This window comes from Cajanus cajan, chromosome 8 (genome assembly GCF_000230855.2).
Source record: "Cajanus cajan strain Asha chromosome 8, NIPB_CcT2T_4, whole genome shotgun sequence".
Classification (NCBI taxonomy): Eukaryota; Viridiplantae; Streptophyta; class Magnoliopsida; order Fabales; family Fabaceae; genus Cajanus; species Cajanus cajan.
This window is the reverse complement of record NC_138524.1, coordinates 20,775,278-20,801,674: the sequence shown is the minus strand read 5'-3', so window position 1 is coordinate 20,801,674 and position 26,397 is coordinate 20,775,278. Positions and strand designations below refer to the sequence as shown.

At 30.7% G+C, this 26,397-nt stretch overlaps 1 protein-coding gene across 3 annotated transcripts; it reads left to right on the top strand.

Moving 5' to 3' along the window:
• Positions 1–2,367: 2,367 nt before the first annotated feature.
• Positions 2,368–9,479, top strand: LOC109812913 (putative bifunctional methylthioribulose-1-phosphate dehydratase/enolase-phosphatase E1). 3 transcript variants are annotated; one of them, XM_083062374.1, is made up of 12 exons: positions 2,368–2,604; positions 3,105–3,241; positions 3,678–3,773; positions 5,104–5,223; positions 5,474–5,677; positions 5,754–5,927; positions 6,103–6,258; positions 6,524–6,673; positions 6,743–6,844; positions 7,324–7,433; positions 7,517–7,635; positions 9,167–9,479. In XM_083062374.1, exons 1-12 carry the CDS (start codon positions 2,427–2,429, stop codon positions 9,256–9,258), a joined length of 1,638 nt encoding a protein of 545 aa, XP_082918500.1. In that variant the 5' UTR covers positions 2,368–2,426; the 3' UTR covers positions 9,259–9,479. The 3 variants fall into 3 exon arrangements, with proteins under 3 accessions (XP_082918500.1, XP_020232564.1, XP_082918502.1); XM_020376975.3 differs by having other exon boundaries at positions 2,370–2,604; positions 5,474–5,563; XM_083062376.1 differs by lacking the exons at positions 2,368–2,604; positions 3,105–3,241; positions 3,678–3,773 and adding an exon at positions 4,581–4,680.
• Positions 9,480–26,397: the final 16,918 nt, after the last annotated feature.

Genomic DNA, 26,397 nt, shown 5'->3' with positions numbered 1-26,397 from the left:
GTTTTCTTATGTGCTATATATATAGATGTTTTCTTTTCTCACCGTGCGATTTGTGGATATTTTAGGTGAGAAAGATCCGGCTACGAGTGATATCTAGAATGCTAACGGTTGAGTTGTAGTTATGCTATGATATTGTGACATCGGGGCAGAGGATTTTCTTTAGGACATAGATTGTTATATGGAATTAGAATTGTAAATATTATTTTTGAAAATCATTTGTAAACTCTCACGTTTCATTTTTATTGTTGTGGTTATTGAAGAATAATTTTGAAGATTCTCATGTGAACCCTTTTACCGAAATTGAAAATTGTTTTTGTTAAGTTTTCATTGTTATATGTGTTGGGGTAGTAAGGGTGTCACAATTGATAAATGTTTTAAAATGATGTTGTTTCTCGGATTTTAATATATATTTTAAATAGAAAAAAAGTCTCAACCATAGTTAAGATAGGATAATCCATATACATTAAAATAATAATTTAAGATCTATATTGTAAAAGTTAAATATTTATTATATAATATATAATTATAATTATAATAAATTATATATATATATAATATTTAAATATATAAATCATATTGAAAATTTATATAAATAAAGAGAAGGATAGTATAATATATAAATTATATTTTATGGGAGGAGAGTATGATTTACTTTTATTATATTTTTAATAAAGAAATTTGTTTTCCTAAACTCACTAAGACCTAGTCAACATATCATGATAATGAGATAAAAATTACTTTTATGAGACCAAAGTCAAAATGATAAAATGTAATTAATTCTCAAAAGACCAAATCATTTTTATGAGACTAAGTCAAAATGATAAAATGCAATCAATTTTTAAAAGATCAAGTCAAAATATAAGATAAGATTTGTCTAAGAGATCAAGTCAACAAGATTAAATTAATTAAAATATTTATTTAATAAAATTAAATTAAATTAAAACAATTTCATAAAATATAATTAAATAATCATACTAATTTTTTTTCTTTCAAATATCACTCAAATATACAGCACATTGAACTAAATGAATCAAGAGACTCATGTTATAAACATAATGAAGGAAAACCTATGAGCCATTAGATAAGTATAATCTATCTATCTTATCATTCTTGCATCTTGAATTGTATGTCCGTACTAGTGAGAAACACTTCTCTTTCTTTCTTTTATATTCGTGGTATCAAAGAAAAAAGTAATTAAGATAATCAAATTCAATTAGAGACAACTTTGCCTCTTTATCATTTAAAATAATATTAACAATCAAGAATGTCATTTGACCAAGAAAGTATAACAATCATAAAAGAAACTCCTTCAATGCCTAAAAAAATGTGAGAGGCACAAGAGTTTCTTTTATGTTTGTTATGCTTTCTTAATCGAATGACATTCTTGACTTTTGATATTAGTTTTAATGATCAATAAGTAAAGATGTCTTAAATTTGATTATCTTGATTAGTTTTTCCTTCGATACCATAAGTGCAAAAGAAAGAAAAAGAAGTATTTCTAATTAGCACGAACTTACATTTCAAGATGCAAGAATAAATAGATAGATTATGCTTATTTGATGACTCATGAATTTTCTTTTATTATGTCTTTAGCATAAAATGTAATGTTTGTCTATAACATCTTTTTTAGATGATTATCACAACAATAACTAATTAATATATTATTTTTAGTTTGAACTAAGAGACTCTTGTGCCTTTATGTTATATAAATTGATATATAAATTTTGATCTACTGTCTTTAATTTTTTCTGTATTAAATTTTGATCTACTATCAATAATCTTTGTTATCTCTAACATATAAATTGCTATATCATTGATTTTCTATATTAAATTTTGGTCTCCTATCAATAGTCTTTGTTCTCTCTTTTGTTTCTTGTTTAGCATATTTCCAATAAATTATCATATATTTAACATTTATAAATATTTAATTGTGGTAGTTATTTATTCTTGTTGAACTCAATATTATTATATATATTTTTTTATCCATTCAATACCAATGAATTTCATAATAGGTACCAAAATACACACTCAAATTTTATTCAGAAGAAAAAATCAAAGAATAATTTAAGTAAGAGTGCGGACAAAAAAAGTGTCACAATAATGTATGAAATTCCATCATTTCTTAGATTTAAACCTTTATATTTTTCGTTAATTACTTATACACTGTCGAGATAATTTTTTTTTACACTAACAATTAATTATATCTTTTAATTATATTATGTTACTGTTAAAAATAAATGTGTTTACAGTAACATGACACAAATAAAAGTTATAATTAATTATCAATGTAAATTTTACTTTGATGGTGTATAGATGTTTAATCAACAAAATTAACAAACAATCATAAATAAAAAAAATAAATGTTGAAATTCCTTCTCTCTAGATCCCTACAAAGTGTGTTCCCCTTCACAGTTTGAGTAGAACCCATGGCTGCCACATACCTGGAAGGAGAGGCAGTGAAGGAAACGAGAGCGTTGATATCAGAACTTTGTCGCCACTTCTATTCCCTTGGATGGGTCTCTGGAACTGGTGGCAGCATCACCATCAAAGTCCATGATCCCTCCATTCCCAAACCCCACCAACTCATTCTCATGTCCCCTTCAGGTCCTTTCCTTTCCTCTCTTACCCTCTTATCAAAAACTTTCCTTTTTCATTTTTTTCCACTTCTATGCCCCTGTCATGTGCTAACTCACTTTTTACTTATTGTTTGCATTCATCATTTTGTATCCTTTTTGTTTTTTAAGATTAAATAGTGTATCCAACGAAAGCAATAATGTCATCCAATCATAAACTGTGTTGTCTGATAAGTTTGTCATACCAATTATTGATTCTGACTGATTTGCTGATTTTACACACGTGTTTTTAACAATGTAAGTATATTATTTCAATAATCAATTTATTTTTTGTTTAAGAAAAAATAAAGTTTCTAAAATTTTTAGTTATTGTTCCAAAACATACAACTTATTTTTGGCGAAAAAGAAAGAAGTTCTTTAAGAAAACAGCTGAAATGTTGATAATTAAGCTTTCACAAACATGCTATGAGAGTGCATAGAATTTAAACCTTTTTTTTTTATGATAATAAAATGAATAAATAAAATGTGCAGGTGTTCAGAAGGAAAGAATGGAGCCAGAGGACATGTATGTGTTATCCCACAATGGAACAGTCTTGTCTGCACCATCTCCCAAACCGTACCCTCAAAAACCTCCCAAGTGCTCTGATTGTGGTCCACTTTTCATGAAGGTGAGGTTAGTTGATGCTGTGCTGTATGGTTAGTGTAAAATGATGCAATTTCCTACTATTGTTTTCATGTACAATTTGAATTGTGGTATGCTTTTAGAAAATTTTATGAATGTCACCACATCTTTGGAATCAGTAGGTGATGTTGATCATGTTAGTGTAGTAGAAAAGGGTTCTAGATTCCTGCCATTTATAATTATAAGTATGCATTCTGTTGATAAATGCTTCAATGTTCTAATCTAACCTCTCTGTATGCTTTCATTTCCTAATGAATATATTTATACTTATATTAATTTGATAGTTGAATAGTTTGGTTGTGAATTTTTCATTGGAAAGCTATTTTTGGTAAAATCTACAATAGGCTGACTAGCATCAGAAGTTTAGAAGATATTTTCCTGATTGTGTTTGAAAGTAATGTGCATTTCCCTTTCTACTCCAGGCATATGAAATGTGTGATGCTGGGGCGGTTATCCACAGTCATGGAATAGAATCTTGTCTTGTAACAATGCTCAATCCTTTAGCAAAGGAATTTCGAGTAAGTATTTATACATGGATGCTTTGAAGTTTTGTAAACTTATGGTGTTCTAAGATTAGAGATTCGAATTCAAAATTATAATACGTAATTATTTGTAACCTTTTGATCTTTAAATTTGGTATGGAACTGGTAATAGAATGTGAATACAAATCACATAAAATTGTCACATTACTAGGATATATGAATTTCTGGAGTGCTCAATTCTGGTTGGGCAGCAGAAATCTCGCAACAAAATGCTCCTTAAACTGTAATTATAATTAAACTACCAGGTGGGGATCACTGATGAGGTAATATATAGTGCTAAATGCCTATCCATTTTTGTACAATTCAAATTCACTCTTGAAATGCATTTACTTATTTGAATTTTTAATTTTGTGCATTTCCTTAAGACGAGTTCCCAAATAATCCCTTTAGCTTATTTATCAGAATTGGATGATAGGACAAGCCATTTTATACCCGAGAGGGAGAGCAAATTGTGAGTGTCGCATATTTGATTTTTGTCTCGAGAGTAGCCACCAGACTATATGTAGGTCTCACGAATCTGGCAATAACGAAATTTTAAATGGTTTCCTCCCACCTCCTGTTGTATAACCATCACACTTGATCAACCATGTGTGTTTGGACATAGCTTTCTTGTTCGTGGGTAATAATCTCCTTTATTTTTTCAAAAACTCTGTTTGAAAGCTGACAAAAATAAGATATTATTCTTCCAAAATTAGTTAAACCAAACATGTACTAATCACATTTGCTTCACAAATTAAATTGTATGCTATGTACTTATGATTGATTTTATATAGCTGATCTCATTGGGAGAGAATAACATCAGAGGAGCTTTCATGAGACATTCTGGTTGATGCTATTCGAGGAGCCCTTCTACCCGGAGTTTAAAAGTTCATTGGTATTTCTGGTAGTGAAAATTATAATGTTAGGGTCATCCTGAATATAGAGAAAGAATTGATCCAAAATGCAATAACTTGGAGTGTTATATTTTCTACTAACAAATAATTTGAATGTGGACAAACTCTTGTTTTGAAAATTGAAGATTTCAATTTTCTTGTTTGAGGGCAGATAGGAAATGGAAAAAGCACCTGGCATCTTTTTTTTAATCTGTTTTTTTAGGGTTTTATTCCTCCTTTTTGATCAAGGTCAGGACTGTGGTTTTTATATGTTGTTATAACTTATTATATATTGCTCTAAGAATGGCAAACGTACTTTTGAACTAGTTGTAGTAATTGTGATTTGTTTGCTTGAATTGTGTGTTTCAGTAGTTTATTTTTCCTTTAGTTATTTTGATTTGATTTTGGTTAGTGGTTACCATCACAAATTGCAGATTACTCACATGGAAATGATAAAAGGAATCAAGGGGCATGGTTATTATGATGAACTTGTGGTCCCCATTATAGAGAACACAGCCTACGAATATGAGCTCACAGAATCTCTAGCTAAAGCTGTATGTTTTATTCTGAAAATTATTCCAACTTTCTGATTATATATGAATTACATCATGATTCTGGATTCACATATTCATTTGTTTTTTTACATTTGTGTGATAGTTTTCTTCACATATAGCATAAACGTGTAGGTTGGGATCCCCTGAAGGTTACATTATACATAGTCCACATGATGCATTATTTTTCTCTCTTATCTACTTTTTTAATTACAAACGATCTACCTTAATTATTCTTTTTTCCAATTCATAGATTGAAGCCTACCCTAAAACTACTGCTGTACTTGTACGCAACCATGGAATATATGTTTGGGGAGACTCATGGATCAGTGCTAAAACTCAGGTTTGTGTAACTTGTGCTGTCCACATGAAAAGATTGGAATCACATAAAAAAAATTATGTTTATTTAAACTTTCTGCTTACAAGTTCCAGAACGTATAAAATTCCTGATGAAAATGTAAAGCTTTTTATGTCTTTGGGATATTTGTTTATACATTATCATGCTTTCTTGTAAATGGGTGGTTCTGTTCCAGGCTGAGTGTTATCATTACCTCTTTGAAGCTGCTATCAAACTTCACCAACTAGGATTGGACTGGTCTACTCCAAATCATGGCCCAATACATAGTATTAGAAGTCTAAGGTTTGCTGGGGAGTCAAATGCGTCGGATAAGACAAGGAAGGCTAATGGTGAAATTAATCCATTTCCAGTGAGATGATGTTCTCTATTTATTTAAACTTTATACCTCTAAACTTTTCAGTAGTATCATTCCTTTAAATTCCTTAAACAAAATCCTTTATGCTCAGTTGACTGGTTAGACATCAGTTGTCTTTCCATGTAGTTTCAGATTCAATAATTGATTATTTTCTCCGTTTGTATTGCAGTGTTGCATTGTTCTTGACATTGAAGGAACTACTACTCCCATATCATTTGTTACGGAAGTTCTCTTCCCATATGCACGTCAAAATGTTGGGAGGCATCTATCTGTGACGTATGAAACTCCTGATACCCAAGCTGATATCAAGTTGCTTCGCCAACAAGTAAGATTCTTATAGAGTTGTTATGGTTAATTGATTATGCTATTTAGACCTATGGAATGGAAACCTGTGCTGAGGGACTACATGTTCTGCACACTATTATTAGAAACACATACATACTATGAATTTGTAGTTTGTCATGTTTATTCGATTCAATTTTTCTTCAAATGGTCACACTTCATTTTATTTTGGTATTTTTGTACAAGTTAGTTTGTAACTTGCATTCAATGATTTTGGATCACTTGACTTCCTTACTCTGTGACCATAGGTTCAAAGCGACCTTGAACAAGGGATTGCAGGTGCTGTGCCTGTTCCCCCTGATGATTCTGGGAAAGAAGAAGTAATTGCTGCACTAGTAACTAATGTAGAAGCTATGATTAAAGCAGATAGAAAGATCACTGCCTTGAAAGAGTTGCAGGTAATTAAAAATAATTTAGCAAAACTCTTCTCTTTATTTAATTTAAATTTGAAAGATTTAGCTATGCAGGGTCACATGTGGCGCACCGGTTACGAGAATAATGAATTGAAGGGAGTAGTTTTTGATGATGTGCCAGAAGCTCTAGAAAAGTGGCATGCCTTGGGCAAAAAGGTTGCAGTTGCAATTTCATTTTCATAGCTGTGCCGTTCTTTCTGTCCCATATTGCTAACTATTTTCCATTTCTATTCTCTCCTTCTTTATTACATTTCCATTTCTGTCTCGTTTAACTGCAAAAATTTTACAACTACCCTCTACTGAAATTTGATGGTAGGGCAACTTTTATTCCTGTTGACCTAAAAGGCACCAACAGGGAGAGTAAATTACATGATTTTTAGTGTTGTGAGATTTATGGAAATTATTAAAAGAAATCAATGTGAATAGTATCTTTGAGAATTTAGTTTTTAACTGAGTCTGATAGCGTTGTGTGATCACCAAAGCTCCCTTAGAGAGATAAAACTATTGTGTTGTTCCATTAGACAAGAATGGAAAAGGAACAAATATAGCGATCACATTTTGGGTGTTTATTATCTGATATCTGGAAGACATGTTTTAATTGCATTTCTAATTGCTATTTCTAATCATTGGAACAGGTATACATATATTCTAGTGGTAGCAGGTTGGCACAAAGGCTAATATTTGGACATACAAACCATGGGGACCTAAGAAAATATTTATCTGGTTTTTTTGACACCACAGTGGGGTAATGTTTTGTTTAATCTCAATGTTGCTTCTCAACAATGCCTGTCTAAAGTTAACCTATTCCATGCAAAACTTCTTTTGCAGGAACAAAAGAGAGACACGCAGTTATGTTGAAATTTCTGAGTCTCTTGGTGTTGATAAGCCATCAGATATTTTATTTGTCACTGATGTTTATCAAGAAGCTACAGCTGCTAAGGCAGCAGGTATGTGCCTTTCAACCTGATATGCTGATATAACCAAATACTGATATTGTAGCTGCTTCGGAAGCTATTTAATTTCTTATACAAACTCTTCCTAATCATCTTTCCTTGGTGCTTTTTGGAAGCCAGAACTTCAATTTGGCATTACTTGAGTCAATTTTTTCCCCTAAAATAATCATATATGTCAAACTAAAACCAGCATTAAACTTTGTTGAAGGTGCAATACAATGAACTATAGTCGGTTTCATGCCGAATTCTTAGATTTTGTTTTTCTGTTTTTACTTCTGAATATTATTTTTTATTTCAATAGGAAAATAATTGTATCAAAATCCTCAATTTGACAACTGGGGAAGCTTTTCAGTATAGATATAAATTCATACTGCTTGTTTTGTTAAACACGATTGTTTAGCAAGTTTTTCTTCGTGGATCATTAACCCAGAATATCTGCCATGATTTTTTTTTATTGATTGGTTACTTACTGTTAACTTTTGAAGTTTTGGGTCTGTTTTAATAAATTTTTCTTTAGAAACCCTTCTAAAAGAAGAAAATAGGAACGAAAGTTGAAATAAGTTTCTCTATAAGTTAAAATTAATTTATCTATAAATTAAAAATAAGAATAAGCTAATAGAAGAGAAATTCTACAAGTTAGCTTATGCTTAAGATATTTTTAATTTATGGAGAAGTTAATTTCATTCTTTTTTTTTATTTTTATTTTTTCATATAAGTGTTTTTAAAGAAGTATATCCAAATAGGCCATTTGCACCAAAACTGTTTGTTCTTACTAGAACTACTGTTTAAAAAGCCAACATTCATATCTGTTCACATGTAAATAATTAAGAACAATAGACAGGACAGTAGCTTCCACCCCGATTGGGGAAACATGAAAAATATGAAGTTGATATCAATTTTAGCTCAGTAAATGCAATACAGCCGTTTCATGTACTTGGTACATTATTAGTACATACACCTCATCCTTGCGAGGATTTTTACTCATTGTTTGTTGATAGTACATTAGGGCCCGTTTGGACTGGATTTTAGTTTTAAGTTTAATACATTTTTTTAAAAAAACTGTAGTTTTAGTTTCTTTCTATTAAATTTTAGAAAAAACTCACTTTGAAAATTTCTTATTATATTAAAATTAGTTTAATGGTGTATTTGTGTCGTAACACTGACAATGTCAATGATAATGGTGATGATAGTAGCATTAGTGTTGGTGACGATGCCAGGAAGAATTATTGTAAAATATCATGAAAGTTTATTTTTTAAAAACTAAAATTGAAATTTATAAATCATTTTTCTTAGTTTTGAAAATGAATGTAAAGGTATTTTGAAATTCAGTTGAAACCTATTTCAGCTCTATTTTATTTTATCAAACATGTTTTGTTTTCAAAATGATATATGAAAACCAAAATCTTGCAACCACTCCAAATGGGCCCTTAATGGGTTAATGTGAAGAGTATAACGAGAACTTCTGCAACCTTTTTTGAAGATTTTAGTTGTTTTGTATGCACATTGACAATTGTTCATGTTTCAGGCTTGGAGGTGATAATTTCTATTCGACCTGGAAATGCACCTCTACCGGAAAATCACGGCTTCAAGATAATCAGTTCCTTCTCTGAGATCTGAGAGTAGATGCAGTCATTTGGGACTGTTGAATGGGAAATGATAGCTACATACATACATTGTAACTTCCATTCTGAAATGAAATATATTGCCGGATTTAACCCAAGTTGCAGTTTATCTTGCCTTGTTTTTATAATTTTGACTTGGTAAAAATCTGGGGCATGATTGATGGAAATTTGGTTTTTTTATTTTTAAATATTATTATGAAATATAATTTTTGAGAATTGATTTTTCAGAACATAATAAGAAAAAAATAAATCGTTGTATGGTAAGTATTAATTTGAAAGCAATTTGAGATGAGAAAATTTCAGAACTTGTTAAATTTATTTTTGGAATATGTTTCGAAATCATAACAAAAAAACCTACTTGTTCTTACCTGTTTTAGGCACAAATCACCTATGAAAAACAGAGTAAAAATTGCAGAGAAGAGAAAAATCATTCCTGAGAAAAGCGATAGTAAAAGTTTCTGCTTGCGGAAAAAAAAAAGCGATTTCCTTGTTTCCAGCCTTAAAAAGGGTCAAATGAAAATATGCCATTTGAGAATATATATATATATATATATATATATATATATATTTTCATGCATGTTTATGAAGTAACTGTTAACCAAAAAAAAGAGAGGAGGGTTTGAATTGTTGTATTCCTTAAAAATCAAGTCTTTATAAAATTTTGATACTTAGAAGCGTGAACTTTTAAAAGTTTTTTCAAACTTAGTTTTATTAAGGACTGCTTTTGAATGATTTTCTATAAAATAGTTTTTAAATGTTTATGGTTTTATAAACTTGGTTCTTTTTTTAAAAAAATCCTTTACTAGATTTTAACATAATGGTTGAATATGCAACATAGATATAATTAATAATAAAACAGTTGAAACAAGTAAATTAGATAGGGTAAAAGAGATTGCAAAGAGGAATTTATATTGGTTTATACATAGGCTACACTCAATCCTCACATATTGTGAGATTTTTCGCTATATCAGAAACAATTGATTTGATTACACTATTAGCTACCTATTGGATTTACAATCACACAACACAACACAGTCACTTGCTGTCGTGTTCCTCACTTAACCACTTGCTAATTTTCCTTCCTCAACAACTTGTTGAGACTACATCCCTCACAACCACTTGCTACGAGTTCACCCAATAAATTAGTTGAAACTTTTCATACCTTCCTACATTTCTAAATGCCATATTTGGGTAGGACAAGTTTTTAACAGATTCAAGACTTTTTTTTTGTATCATAACAATTGTTAAGATTACAATAATCTCTCCTTGATTATGAGGTTCCAATAAGGAAGTTTCTTACTTCTTTTTCTATTACAAGACTGTTTATAACTATGAAAGCTTGTACTTTGATAAATCTTTTATCTTGTTTCAAATAGTTCCATTGGTCTCTCTTTTATAAACTTCAAAATAGGTTCGTTGGCTTAATTTTTATGTAGTACTAATATATATTATATTGTATTTTTATTCTGGTGTTGTCAATATATTTTTTAGAAGTAGTTTGCTTCTGAATCTTTCTTCTGAGTAACCTTTTGAACAAGGTCTTCAATATTAGTGTTCTACCAGAGAGACTAATGTACAAGACCTTTCAAGGTATCTTCCCTGAGAGAAGATGTCCAACTTGAATCTCCTCGAGACATCGGATTTGTGCACACATAGGATAGCTATGACCAAGGTGTAACACCCTGAATTTTTTTACTAATACTACGAATAATTATTATTTATTTTTGTATTTATGAAGATTATTTCCTTATAATTATATTGATTAATTAAATGGGTTTGATTGAATTTTTAAAGGTTTTTAATAATAATCATTTATGAAAATTATTTTGTATAATATTATTATGATATTTTGTTATAATTATTATTTGAAGAAAATCATGTTTTAAATTGAATTGAAATTTTATTTTAATTTGATATATATATATATATATTATATTTATATATGTTATTTATTTATTTATTAATTAGTAATTCTGGATTTTCATAGCCCAGGAACGGGCCATTTCACTTTGGGAACGAGTCGTTCCAACTCGAGCATTTCTGGGTAAAATTTTAACCCAGAACGGGCCGTTCCAATTTGGGAACGGGCCGTTCTGGATGTGGTTTTACAGAACAAAATATTGACTCAGAACGGGCCGTTCTGGTTTTAGAACGGGCCGTTCTAGGAGAGGCTTTTGTATATGTTCTATGTGCCCAGAACGGCCCGTTCCGGATTCGGAACGGGCCGTTCTGGCCAAATTCTGATGCCTATAAATGCGTTCCGGCACTCCAGAAAAATGCATTTTTTCACTTTTGACCCTTTTTTTCTACACTTTCTGGAGACCAAGGGGAACCCGAAGGAGGAGATCCTGCTTCAGTTTCAACCCCTGTTTATCGAGATAAGGGTGGAGTGAGAAACCTCGCTCTGTGTGTGGGATTGTATGCTGGGTAGTAGGATTGGCCCCCAATCCTGTATTTGTTGTATGTCATATTTTTCTTGTATGTTCCAATTACTTAATTAATATGTGTATGAATAGAAACTTTGTTTAGGCTATGATTGTGGAATTTGGTGCTCCTATGGGTTCCTACGGGAAACCCTAAGGGAGTGCATTGGTGCTTGTATGAGTAAATTAATTGTGATAATAATTATATACGTGGATTGTCTTATTTTAAATGTTTATTGCATAAATTGGAACACTCTATGGGTTCTTGAGAGAACCCTATGAGCAGCATGCAAAATAGGAATATTTCTGTTTTGCCTTCTGTCTATTCCGTTATATTCCTTATTAAAAGAGATGTGTGAATGTGTGTTTAATTTTGAAAATAAACAAGTTTTGATATGAATTAGAGTGCTCTGTGGGTTCCTGTGGAACCCTATGAGAAACAAACATATTTATAATATTTTCTGTTTTACCTTCTGATTATTCTGTTGTATTCCTTGTTATACGAGATGTATGAATATATGTTTACTTTCGCAAATAGATGAGTTCTAATATGAATAAAAGTACTCTGTGAAAATTGTGAATATGATGTGATAATGCGAATGTGATGATGAAATGTAATGAGGAGATGTGATGATGAGATGTGTTGAGACATGATAATGTGATATGGGAATGAGACATGAAAATGTGATATGAGAAAAACATGGAGTCTTGATTGACATGCATCATATGCATAAATGTTTTTTTAAGGGTACGATATGGAATACACTACCAGAGAAGGCCTCCTAGTGTAAAAGCTTTGGGGATTAGTCCTTGGGAATAACTCAGTTTGGAAGTCCCAGTCTCACCCATTGTGTGCATGGGATGTATCTTGTGCGGCTTAGCTATCTCGACGAGACTCTGGTAGTATATTCTTTTAGTGAGAGTGCGCAGAGGGTGTGACTCGGCATGTACTCCTAGACTACTCTTCATGTATTGCTAGCGGAAATATGTCATGTGATGTTTTACTGGCGCCACATGCATGATAATATGTAGTTCATGTCCATGCATGTGCATTCTTATTATTAAATGATGATAAATTACTATTTGTATGACTTGGATGATTGGATAAGCTATTGTCATTGATTGATCTATGAGGTAACTATATTATTTGTATTTGGCTATGAGGTAACTGTATTGTTTGTGTTTGGCTATCCAGTGTGTGTTCCTACACCGTGAGCCAGAGTGAGATGTATCTCACTCCCTTCTTTTGTATTGTTTCTCTTGTTTGATATATAGGAGACCATCAACAACATGAGGCTGAGGATGTGGACGATGGAGCTTAGGCTTCTATGTGAGATTTTTCTCTAATAGGACATGTGACATCGGGAAATAGATAGAATTAGAATATGATGTTGTTTATGTTTTATTAAAGTATATATTTTTGGAAAATTCAATTTTTATTCTTTGTAATTTTATTTTCTATTTGGATTAAGGACATGAATGTGAATTCTCTACTCATATGATTATTGGAATTGTCGTTTCAATTTTAAATATTTTTTTATCTAATAAGATATTTCTTTTTATTATTATTATATATATATATATATATATGTTGGGGTAGAGGGTGTCACATTAAGTGGTATCAGAGCAAGTCGATCCAATCGGCCGTGAGTTATGTACTTATCATGATTCTGTTGTGTACTCTGATTGTATCTTGTTTGTTGTGTACTTTGATGATGTTTTGCTTTGATGATAATGATGTTCTCCTTGTGTTGATATTGTTGAGTTTGACACTGTTAGATTATGTTGTAATTATAGAAATGATAAATAGTGTTAGCTAATATCATTATGATTGTTCTTCTTCATTCTTATGATTGCTTATTTGTTTGATACTTCTTGCTTACGTAAGAAGTAGTGGTTGAGTGATATCGCTTGTGTTGCAAGCATATGTGCGAGTAGTGGTAGACGAGATATTGTGCTAATATTGTAGGAACTATTGAGGCCTTAGATTTGGGTAAGACATTGATTTTTTTTAGTGTATTAAGAGTTTACGATTGGTGGAATTTTTGAAAGCTATAGTTGTAGCGATTGAATCCAAGGATGATGTATGTTGAGAATTGGAGTTTTGGTATTCTTAAGGAGTGATTGAAGTGTTGATGATTTCTAGAGTTTGATGGTTGCATGTTGACCTTTTATGGTTTAGGTAGCATGTGAATTTTATTTTCTAAGCCTTTTGTACTGAATATGTGAGTTGTTGGTTTAGGCTTGTAGTGGGAAGCTTGAATATGAAGTTGAGGTGTGAGTCTAGAAGGGTTGAGGTATTTTTGTGACCTTAGATATATTGATATACTATTGTTGTTTGGTGTAGAGGATATTTTTTCTGCAGTTTTGTTGTGCCAGTATGAGTACCATATTGACAGATTTAGATTTTATGGTCTTCATAAAAGTTGTAGCCTTGGACATTATCTTTCCAATGGAACTGGAATCGGGTAAAACGGAGGTCTAGAACTCCAGTTATAGCTACTTTGGTGATCAAAGGTCTAGCTGCAAGCGTTGAATATATCTGCTGCGGTTTTTGAAATTTTTAGCTAAGAAGATGATCATTTTATAATGTTATGTTTTCATAGGAGTTGTAGCTTATTCTCTTAGCTTTCTTTTGAGATAGGTTTGAGATCATTTAGATGAGTATAACTCTCTAGGTATCATTTTCTTTGATCGTTGTTGAAGGGATATGTATGGTGTCATGATACTTTTGAATCGTTAGGCAATGCAAGGATAAAAATTGATTTTTGTCATGATTCTGAGGTGTCATGTGGATTGAGAGGTTGTTTAAGGTTGTATGATGTTATGTGGTAAAGTTGGTTCATGTACATGCTATATGAAGTAAACGGTGATTGATTCGTACATGCTTAAGAATGATATATATCGATTGTTTGAAGTAGGTATTCTAATATGATTTAATATGCATGTATGTTGATATGCGGATAGATGACCTTAGGGATCAATTGGAGAATGTCGTGTGGTTAGTGAGATTGATCTTAGGGTGTGATATGATCATATTGTAGTTGAGGGTAGAGATATATCCAAGACGGTTGTATGTTAAGTTATCTAAGTATTACTATTTTATTTTATCTTATTTTATTTTATTTTATTATTTTTTTTTATTGTATGAGATAAGTTTTCTAGTTCCTGTAAATTCCTGTTGAGGTAAACATGGATCTGTCTCAGGTAGAAATTGTGTTTAAGTGGGGAGATATCTAAGCCAGTCAGTGAGATAAGAGTTTTATGAGGTTAACTTATTATTATTGGAGATTTATTGAAGGAATTTCTAAGATAACATTGCCCTTAACTACATTCACTAGGAGGAGTATTGTCTTTATGTGGGATAGTAAGTATGAGAGTAGTTCCAACTCTTAAGGCAAGATTGACTAGTGTTAATATTATTGGATTTTAGTAAGCCTTTTGTGGTATATAGTAGTACTTATAAGATGAATTTGGATGCATTGTTGATGCAAGAAGGAAAGGTAGTAGCTTATGTTTCTAGGCAATTAAAAATTCATGAGAGGAACTACCTTTTCTATGAGTTAGTGGTTATGATATTACATTAAGATTTGGAGACACTACCTATATGATTCTAAGCTTGAGGTATTTAGTGATTGTTAGAGTCTTAAAATATCTTTGACCAAAGGAGATAGTTGGAATTTCTTAAGGACTAGGATTTTAATCTCAGTTGCTATCTAGGTAAAGGCAATGTGGTGACAGATGCCTTGAGTAGGATGATCTTTCATCTATCGTTTTAATGATTTAAAGGTTAAATTTGATTGAAGAGTTTAGATATTTAAGCTTGATTTGTGAGCTTACCCTTAGAAGCATTGAATTGAGTATGTCAAAGGTGACTAGTGAATTAATGGATGAGATTAGAGGAGCCTAAGAGTTAGAACCTTTCTTAGTGAACCAAGTGGAGAGGATTGGTAAGGGTATAGATAGCCCTTTTCGAGTAGAAGTTGATGGTATTTTGTGGTTTCAAGATAGAATCTATGTGTCTAATAATCCCGAATTAAGGAAGATGATCTTAGAAGAAGGCAATAAGAGTACTCTTAGTATTCACTTAGGAGCTATTAGATGGATTAGGACCTTAGGAGGATGAATATATAAGAGTGGCGTAGCGGAAGCGTGGTGGTCTAAGGTGAAGAGAGGAGTAGAGGAAGTTGTGAACTCGTGTGTAGTATTCCAAAAGTCTAAGGTGGAACATTAGAAAGTCTAATGCAGGAGACATATCCATTTTTATTTGTTTCAGGTAATTTCGGGGACGAAATTTTTAAAAGGAGGGGAGAATTGTAATACCCTGAATTTTTCTACTAATACTACGAATAATTATTATTTATTTTTGTATTTACGAAGATTATTTCCTTATAATTATTTTGATTAATTAAATGGATTTGATTCAATTTTTAATGATTTTTAATAATAATCATTTATGAAAATTATTTTGTATAATATTATTAATTATGATATTTTGTTATAATTATTATTTGAAGAAAATCATGTTTTAAATTGTATTGATATTTTATTTTAATTTGATATATATATATATATATATATATTATATTTATATATATGTTATTTATTTATTTATTAATTAGTAATTCTGGATTTTCATAGCCCCGGAACGGGTCGTTTCACTTTGGGAACGGACCGTTCCAACTCGAGCATTTATGGGTAAAATTTTAACCCAGAACGGGCCGTTCCAATTTGGGAATGGGCAGTTCCGGATGTGGTTTTACAGAACAAAATATTGACTTAGAACAGGCCGTTTTGGGAGAGGCTTTTGTATATGTTCTATGTGCCCAGAACGGGCCGTTCCGGATTCGGAACGGGCCACTCTGGCCAAATCCTGATGCCTATAAATGCGTTCCGGCACTCCAAAAAAACACATTTATTCACTTTTGACCCTTTTTTTCTATACATTCTAGAGACCAAGGAGAACCCGGAGGAGGAGATCCTGCTTCAGTTTCAACCCCTGTTTATCGAGGTAAGGGGGAGAGTGAGAAACCTCGCTCTAGGTGTGGGATTGTATGCTGGGTAGTGGGATTGGCCCCCAATCCTGTGTTTGTTGTATGTCATATTTTTCTTGTATGTTCCAATTACTTAATTAATATGTGTGTATGAATAGAAACTTTGTTTAGGCTATGATTGTGGAATTTGGTGCTCCTATGGGTTCCTACGGGAAACCCTAAGGGAGTGCATTGATGCTTGTATGAGTAAATTAATTGTGATAATAATTATATACGTGAATTGTCTTATTTTAAATGTTTATTGCATAAATTGGAACGCTCTATAGGTTCTTGAGAGAACCCTATGAGCAGCAAGCAAAATAGGAATATTTCTGTTTTACCTTCTGTCTATTCCGTTATATTCCCTATTAAAAGAGATGTGTGAATGTGTGTTTAATTTTGAAAATAAACAAGTTTTGATATGAATTAGAGTGCTCTATGGGTTCCTGTGGAACCCTATGAGAAACAAACATATTTATAATATTTTCTGTTTTACCTTCTGATTGTTCTGTTGTATTCCTTGTTATACGAGATGTATGAATATATGTTTACTTTCGCAAATAGATGAGTTCTGATATGAATAAAAGTGCTCTGTGAAAATTGTGAATATGATGTGATAATGCGAATGTGATGATGAAATGTAATGAGGAGATGTGATGATGAGATGTGTTGAGACATGATAATGTGATATGGGAATGAGACATGAAAAGGTGATATGAGAAAAACATGGAATCTTTATTGACATGCATCATATGCATAAATGTTTTTTTAAGGGTACAATATGGAATACACCGCCAGAGAAGACCCCCTAGTGTAAAAGCTTTAGGGATTAGTCCTTGGGGATAGCTTGGTTTGGAAGTCCCAGTTTCGCCCATTGTATGCATGGGATGTATCTTGTGCGGCTTAGCTATCTCGACGAGACTCTGGTAGTATATCCTTCTAGTGAGAATGCGCAGAGGGTGTGACCCAGCATGTACTCCTAAACTACTCTTCGTGTATTGCTAGAGGCAATATGCCATGTGATGTTTTACCGGCGCCACATGCATGATAATATGTAGTCCGTGTCCATGCATGCATGTGCATTCTTATTATTAAATGATGATAAATTACTATTTGTATGACTTGGATGATTGGATAAGCTATTGTCATTGATTGATCTATGAGGTAACTGTATTGTTTGTGTTTGGCTATGAGGTAACTGTATTGTTTGTGTTTGGCTATCCGGTGTGCGTTCCTACACCGTGAGCCAGAGTGAGATGTTTCTCACTCCCTTCTTTTGTGTTGTTTAATTTCTCTTGTTTGATATACAAGAGACCATCAACAACATGAGGCTGAGGATGTGGACAATGGAGCTTAGGCTTCTATGTGAGATTTTGCTCTGATAGGACATGTGACATCGGGAAATAGATAGAATTAGAATATGATGTTGTTTATGTTTTATTAAAGTATATATTTTTGGAAAATTCAATTTTTATTCTTTGTAATTTTATTTGCTATTTGGATTAAGGATATGAATGTGAATTCTCTACTCATATGATTATTGGAATTGTCGTTTCAATTTTAAATATTTTTTTATCCAATAAGATATTTCTTTTTATTATTATATATATATATATATATATATATCTTGGGGTAGAGGGTGTCACACAAGGTACTTTTCACAACTCAAAAACATGATTGTTCTTTTGAAAGTTCTCCTAAACTGAAACACTTACAATACTTTTGAGTACAAAATAAGTTAAATTTGAAACAATTAAGCAAAACTGTTATTACTCTTTATGAACACTCTTCTATGATAAATACATGAAACTAAAGATTTGTCATTCTTAAAACATCCATTTATGACTGGATTTAACAATTTACTTGTGTTCAAAATTAAAAAAGCAAAAGTGAAAATAGAAAAAAAAATTATAATGTGAAATGATATTAGTGCAAAGTTTACAACTAAATGTGAAGTTTGTAATGTGATGGGGTGAAAAGAAATAGACAAAAAAAAAACGTAAAAATTGCTGTATGCCTATTGTAATATTCTACTGTAATTGGTTCTGTTTTTTAATTTAAAAATAATTATAATTTAAAAAAAAAAAAAAGAAGTTATTCAAATGAATTTGTCTTTTAATTTGAAAATACAGTTACCAATTTTCATTAGTATCTTATAGGGCATATTGAAGTTGATGTTACAGCAATCCAAATTTTCAATATCTACCATCTTAATGCATGCATGAATTTTTGGATGAACCATCTTGTTCTTGGATCAACCCAAGAGATTCAGATTTGCTGAAGTATGAAGATAAAGATAACTGGGTAGGTCATGTGTCACAAATCTATGATCAATAGTTGAAGAGAAATTTCTTGTATGGTAGACCCAGCAATCCATGTTTCTTTATTCAATGACACATAATAATTTTATGAGTGACACCATACATATCTCAACAGTTGAATTTACCCAATTATTGTAAAGTGGACATTGGAGCTGACTTATGTGATGCACAATGATTGGAAGGGCTTTTGACTGGTCTTCTTGTGAGGTTTAGGTTCCAAGTATTTCATTCGTTTTCGGTAGTAATATTGAATTAGGTGTGCTTTCTCTTTCGTTTCTTACATTGAACCCGAGAGAGACATGTTGCTAAAATCGTGTGTTGGTTGGTCACACTTGTTAATTGAAAATATATATGTTATTTGTATGCGTTGTATAAATGCACACTTGTTCCTACACGAAGATGATGAAGCATTTGAGTTTAGTTCAACTTGCATTGAATTTACCTTTAAATATTGAATGAATTTGATGGCATTTTAAATCATCTTCTAAGGAAAGCTTTATATATAGTTTTCTTCACTTTTGGATCAAGAGATTGGTCTCAAAATTTTGACTATGTAAATGAATTTCTCAATGAATGTTTATAAGAGAAGAAAATATAATTTCTGATATGTTAAAATTACTTTGTATATAAACTAATATATATAAGTTCTGTTTAGCTTTTCCAAAGGTGATTTTAACTTATTTAGTTCTATAAGTACTTATTTAAGAAACTTAATTATCCAAATGTCTTGTTTGGTACGAGAATACTGGCCAATGGCCATGTGGAAGGGTATGTACTTTAACAACAAATCAAAACAAGAACCAAATAAACGGGAAAAAATTAAAAAGAAAAAATGTCTTCATTGAGTTGGAGTATCAATTAAAATATGATGCATGATTTCAAGTTACATTTACCTTGACGCATGCTCATATACACCTTGGAATAACCCCAAGCATGTGGTTCAGCGGTAGGGGTTGATCCACGCTTAAGCAAGGTCAGCGGTTCGAATCCTGCCTTGTGTATGTAGCCGCGTTAAATCTTGGGGCCAGCTATCCCACCCTTTGAGGTGCCTCCAACGTAGCGAGGAGATTAGTCACTGGTATCGGCAGTGAATATTTCGGGGACGAACATAAAAAAAATATACACCTTGAAACGTCTTCAATGCTTGTAATAATTACAGCTGGCTGCATAGTTATCGTTACTTGTTGACTGATTAATTAAAAAATTATATAAAAGCCACCCTTTCTTTTTTAAATACTTTAGATCAACCACAAGTTTTTACTTTGTCAAGTAATATAATCAGGATGAAATTGAATATTTTAAACTTTGACAAACAACAAAATGAATAATGTTATTTAATCTAAATTTTTTTGATACATTATGAACTTATTGTTCAGTAATTTTGAAATTATCATCTTCTATTTACCATTTTAATCTTAAATAAAAGCATTTTAGATGAAGTATATCATATTTTAAATTACTTTAATGTTTATGAGGCTTTTTTTCTTAATAGAAATAAATAATCATATAAAAATGTATAACGCAAATAATTTTTCTCTCTACTTTTATATCGATTTTAAGTCTTTAGAATAGAAGATGAGATGATATTTTAAATAAAGATTTAGCTTTACCAAAAGAAATTATTTCATCATATCCAAACGAACAATAAAGATTCAAAAGATGTTAGAAGTTATAAAAAGGAGAATTATATTTGAAAAAATTAGTTTACACATATTATGATATATTAAAAAAATATAACATGTATTAATCTAATTTATTTTATAATTATGTCATTGGTATGAATTATTTATTAATTTTATTGATTATTAATTTTTATTGAAAAATTTAACTTATCACTTTTAGTATAATCTCTCATTTCAACTATTTTTTTCTTATTTATAAGATTCAAATTCAATATTTTACTAAAAAAACTGAGTTTAGTATAGTCGGACCAATAACTTGTATGTAATTTTAATCTATTCAAATATTACAAGTGTAATTTTTACTTAAAAACAAAATATTAGTGCCCAAGGACAGATGAAAATCATTTATAAATTGCAAGCTTGGTCCTTTTATGTCATAATAATATTTTGTTATACCACCATTTTGAAGGAAAATCCCATGATGATATATGTTCAACTCCATGTGCTAAGTTCCCACAAATCGAAGCTTTAGCACTTGTCGTGCTCTTACAATAACAATATCTTTAATATGGGATAATAATATATATTTTGCAAGATAAATACTGAATCTTGGATTCTGACAGTGTACATTGGCAGTAACTAGCTTGTAACTAAAAAATGAAGATGATGAGGTTGACTATGTGTCATGCATTGTATTTCACACTAAAACTATATGTTTTTGACTTTTAGGATAAAAGTTTATATGACATTAAATTAAAACAAATAACTAACTTCAACATCTCATCGATCTATCAGTTTGTTTGGGGAGGTATTTAAGGGAGATTTGAGAGGTTTTGAAAATGTCAGTAAGTAATTTAAGGTAAATTATAAAGAAATATTTGATGAGTCTCATCATTGTAGTAATATTTTTTCATATTAGAAGATTTTCGTAGAATTAGAAATATTCTCATATTCTCTTTTATTATGTGATAAATTATTATTATTTTTTGTAAACAAAAGCTTGTAACATATTTGAATATGTTAGTAAGATAATGCATTATGCAACTCTATACTCAAATATGTTAGTAATATAATGTATTATCCTCTTTTATAAAATAATATAATCGGTTATCAATTAGTATAATTAATTATGTTACTATATAATATATATAAAAAAAATAATTCTACTTTTATATGTGAATATAAGAAAAGGAATAAAATGATAATAATATATTATTTATTTTTATATAAAAATTTAACTATTTAAAATTTAATTTTAAAATATTATTTTCTTTTTATTTCTCACCTAATTTTACCATCTTAAATAATTACGAATTTCACTTTATTATTTATTTATTTATTTATCAAATCAATTCTCATTTATTTCTTCTACTTTTCTTTAATTTCCCTTCATCCTTCTCCTCCAAACAAAGCATAAGTAAAATTGAGTTTAATTTTTTTTAGGTAAAGTTTTATATTTAAATCAAGTAGATAAAAAAATATGATTAGAAAATTTTTTTTCTCTAAATATCATTAGCCAAGTTTCTTAATGTATTAGTTATTAATAAAATCAGTAGATATTTTACACTGATAACACAGTCATAAAATAAAAATTAAAAGGAACAAATAAAAATTTTCACAAAATGATCAATAATTAAAATATGAACATAGACTTTCATATGTTCGTCTCATTAATTCGTTAACGTTTTTCTGTTTTACTGTTCCTGAGGAAACAGTCAAAGAGCCAAACTAGTTTTGATAATTAATAATTAAAAATTCTACTATTTAGCAGAATTACTTTATACAATAGATTTGAATATTTAGTGGTGTTGCTAAAAAAGTTAAAGTAAAACAATTTTTTTTTACTAGAGTACAACCCAAAAGTTACCATAAGATCTAGATTCAATATGTTATCTTTATAATCTTTTTTATAGAAAAAAATAAAATTGTACTAGTAAGTAGCCCCTCGGTCAGATCCTAGGCCAATACAAGCACATAAACCAAAGCAATCCCCATTTAAATCACCTCTTCAGCTTTGGCCTTGGCCGAATACACCTTTCGGCTTTAAGGATAGCCGAATACACCTTTCGGCCTTAAGGATAGCCGAATACCTTTCTTGACAAGGAGGGGACCTCTTTGGCTTTGGCCTTGGCATTCAAATCACCTCTTCGGCTTTGGCCTTGGCCGAATACCCCTTTCAGCCTTAAGGATAGCCGAATACCTTTCTTGACAAGGAGGGGACCTCTTCGGCTTTGGCCTTGGCCGAATACCCCTTTCGGTCTTAAGGATAGCCGAATACCTTTCTTGACAAGGAGTGGAGCATCCCAAAACGAGACGAGAGCATCAGGAGGAAAAGCTCGAACCACCTCGGAAGATACCATAACCGAATACTCATTCGGCCTTAAGCTTGGCCGAACCCCTCTTCGGCCATAAGCTTGGCCGAACCCTTTGTGGGAACTCATTTGACATCAGGCTTAGGTGAACTCCCTTGGCCTTAGACTTGGCTGAATACCCCCTCGGCTATAGACACGGCCGAATATCTCTTCGGCTTACAGCTCGACCGAAGACTTAAGGGTCAACTGATGAGAAACATATGGCAAGATTAAGATACTCATCATACAATAATTATCACATCTAATCAAGAAAGATCAAGGTTAACTAAGGTATTACCCATCTCCCAAGACAGAAGGCCCATTAGGCCCAAATACGTCACTATAAATACACAGGTGATGAGACATAAAGAGGTACGATTTATTCCATATAAAAGCATTCATTGCTCTATACCGAATACTTACTTGATCGTTGAGTGCCTTTGCAGGTACCCTCCCCACTCATTGGAGACAGTATTCGGTCGGCTCCGAGGACTTGAAGATCATCAGGAAGGATCGACAGAAGGAGTGTTTCTACGCAGGAACAAAAATTAATAGATTTAAAAATATTGATACTAAATGTCCATATTAATGATGTTCTTGTGATAGTATTTATTGAGCTGATTTTCTAAATTGATACATTTACTACAATAGTCATGTATCATTACAATTTGAAGAATAATCAGGTGACTTCATCGACTTGCGTCAAATGTTATCATATTAGTTAATAAATTTGCCACTTTTTATTTTACATTATTTATTTTATAATTTCTCAACATAATCAAATTTAGTAAATTATACATCAACAAATCATTAGATACAAATGAAGCAAAAAAGGATCAAAATTAAAGTCTTCATATGGAATAATGGAATGTGGTCCCATTTCTTAGTTTTGGAAATTTGTGACGATGTTGACAGAGCTCTATAATAATGGAGGGCTAAAGTGCAATAAACATTGGTATTAGGGTTAAAATATAAAAACTATTAGCACCATTTGGACGGAGCATCCAACAATTTTTGGAAGCATTATAGAAGGCACCAAAAAATGTGTTGTATAACATAATGAGAAGTTATCTTTGCTTAAGTAGTGATGATAATTAATTGAAGCTTGTTTTCATTGTGCTTTATCATATGTTCTTAGTAGCTTGGTCCTTTTCTAGAGTACCTAATTAGCTTCCATATTTGTCAAAAAAGTGATCAGAAACCCCGGAATTAAAAGATGTCCCTAATTGAATAAAAACTTGGAGAAATTAATTTATTTCCTATTTATTTTGTGTTCAATATTGCACTGGCAGTTGGGTCCAACCTAGATGTACCTAAATGACAAAACAAAGTCCAAAAAGTGGAGGAAAAGAAAAAGGTTGTCATCACATATTATATTCTATGCCCTTGTTATTTATTTACATAGGGGTTCTTTACTACCTTAGTTACTTTCTCTAAGTATGATGATTAATTATGTCAAAAGTCTCACTTTCTCTTTCTCCTTCTTTAGACTTTTCCATGGTCAGTTTGTCAATCCTACTTGATTTCAATGCCTCCCTCTACAATTATGAAAATCTAGCTAAATCAACAAAGGGAAAAAGAAGTAAAGGGGTAAAATGGTAAATTTTCACTATGCTTGTGAATTCAGGAATTCTTCAATTGCTTTGCAAGGGTAATTAGGTTTGGAAACTTAATGATATAGCATGTGTTTAGAAACCTGTTCAATAATCAATACGTGCTTGCTTATATACAGCTATAAGATCAAGTTTATGGGAATATAAGTTTTCTCGAGATAAATTTCTTCTGTAAACAATAGCTCATAAGAAAAGAAAATAAACATTAATAAGGAAAGAAAATAAACATTACTAAATATAAGTGATACTTCTTCTGTTCTTTATTGTAAGAAAAAAAAATTATTTTTACATATAAATAAATTTAACTACTTTTTCATTATTTAATGATATTTTTTCTAAAATATTTTTTATTTAATACATGACATTTTAGTTACATTATTTATTTTGATATTTATAATAAAGACAGGAATAATTTTATGAAAATAACAAAATTTAATGTAAATAACTAACTTTCTTATATACAAAATGAATTATTTTTGTTTATGATAGAAAATAGAGGGAGTAGTGACTTGTTTTTCATAATTAAGCAGTTTAGTATTTGAATTCTGATTTTAAAAATAAAATAAATTATGTTAAGAGAAAAAATATAAATACTTACTTTGCAAGTACTCATTGCCTCGAGTAGGGATTAATAACAATTTCTAAAATTATAGATATTTTATATAAATATCATGATTAAAAAAACAAACATAAAAAACCAAATAAAAGTATTTTTTTTATTGGGTGTTGTTGAAGTATCACATATGAATGATTAGTTTTTAACATAAATATGTGTTAAAAATCTAACATCAACTTTTAATCCCACTTTTGATGAAATGTGCTCCCATTTCAAACACGTTTTATTATTATTAAAAAGATGTTCAATTTCAGTTAATGTGTTATATATATAATTATTTAAAATTAGCATGAATTTACATAATTAATTTTGAAAAAAATGTGAGTTAAAAGTATGAAATTTTAAAATTGATTTTATTTGATAAAAAAAGTTACTAATAATTATTTTTAATTGAATGTAAATTTAAATATCTTAAAATCGACTTTGATAATAGACAATTATACTCCAAACGTAATTTTGATGACTTTAGATACAACAAAATTACTTTCAAACATATTAAACACGGAACCGAAGAAACAAACACTCCTATTAACTAATGTATACTGTTAGATCAGTAGATAATTTTATTCTATATCTCCATTGAATAGTCACTGTCTTTTACCCTTTTTTAATACATGCATTTTCGTACTTATCAATTTTGTCTCAAATAGCATTGTTGATTTGAAAAAATCTTTGGCCAGTCACAAATCACAACTATTAATAAAAAAGCTCATCAAATTTTATCGAGTCATGAGTCATCTATCTCTCACTACGTCATTTTTCTATGTCTTTCTCCCCTTGTTGCAATTTTGATTTGATTGAAACTATTTAAAACCTTATTATCTTGCTTGAGAAACATTTTATTCAAATTACTAATCCTCTCTTACCATGTTTTTGTCCTTGTTTAATTTTTCCGTATACCTATCATGTGAATTTTCCTTTAAATTGCTCTAGAATTTACAAGATAAGAATATTGGCTTTATGTTTGTCTAATGTCAAGTATTATTCACCCACAGTACAAGAAACAGAACACTCACTGCAGAAAAAATCTTGCTAATTAGATTGCTGCATGGTTTCAGTTCAGAAGGACAATTAATCAGAACAATTTTAGTGATCAGTACCTATATACATAGGCACTGTGATGTAACTATTATTACAGACAGAGCACTGTCATTG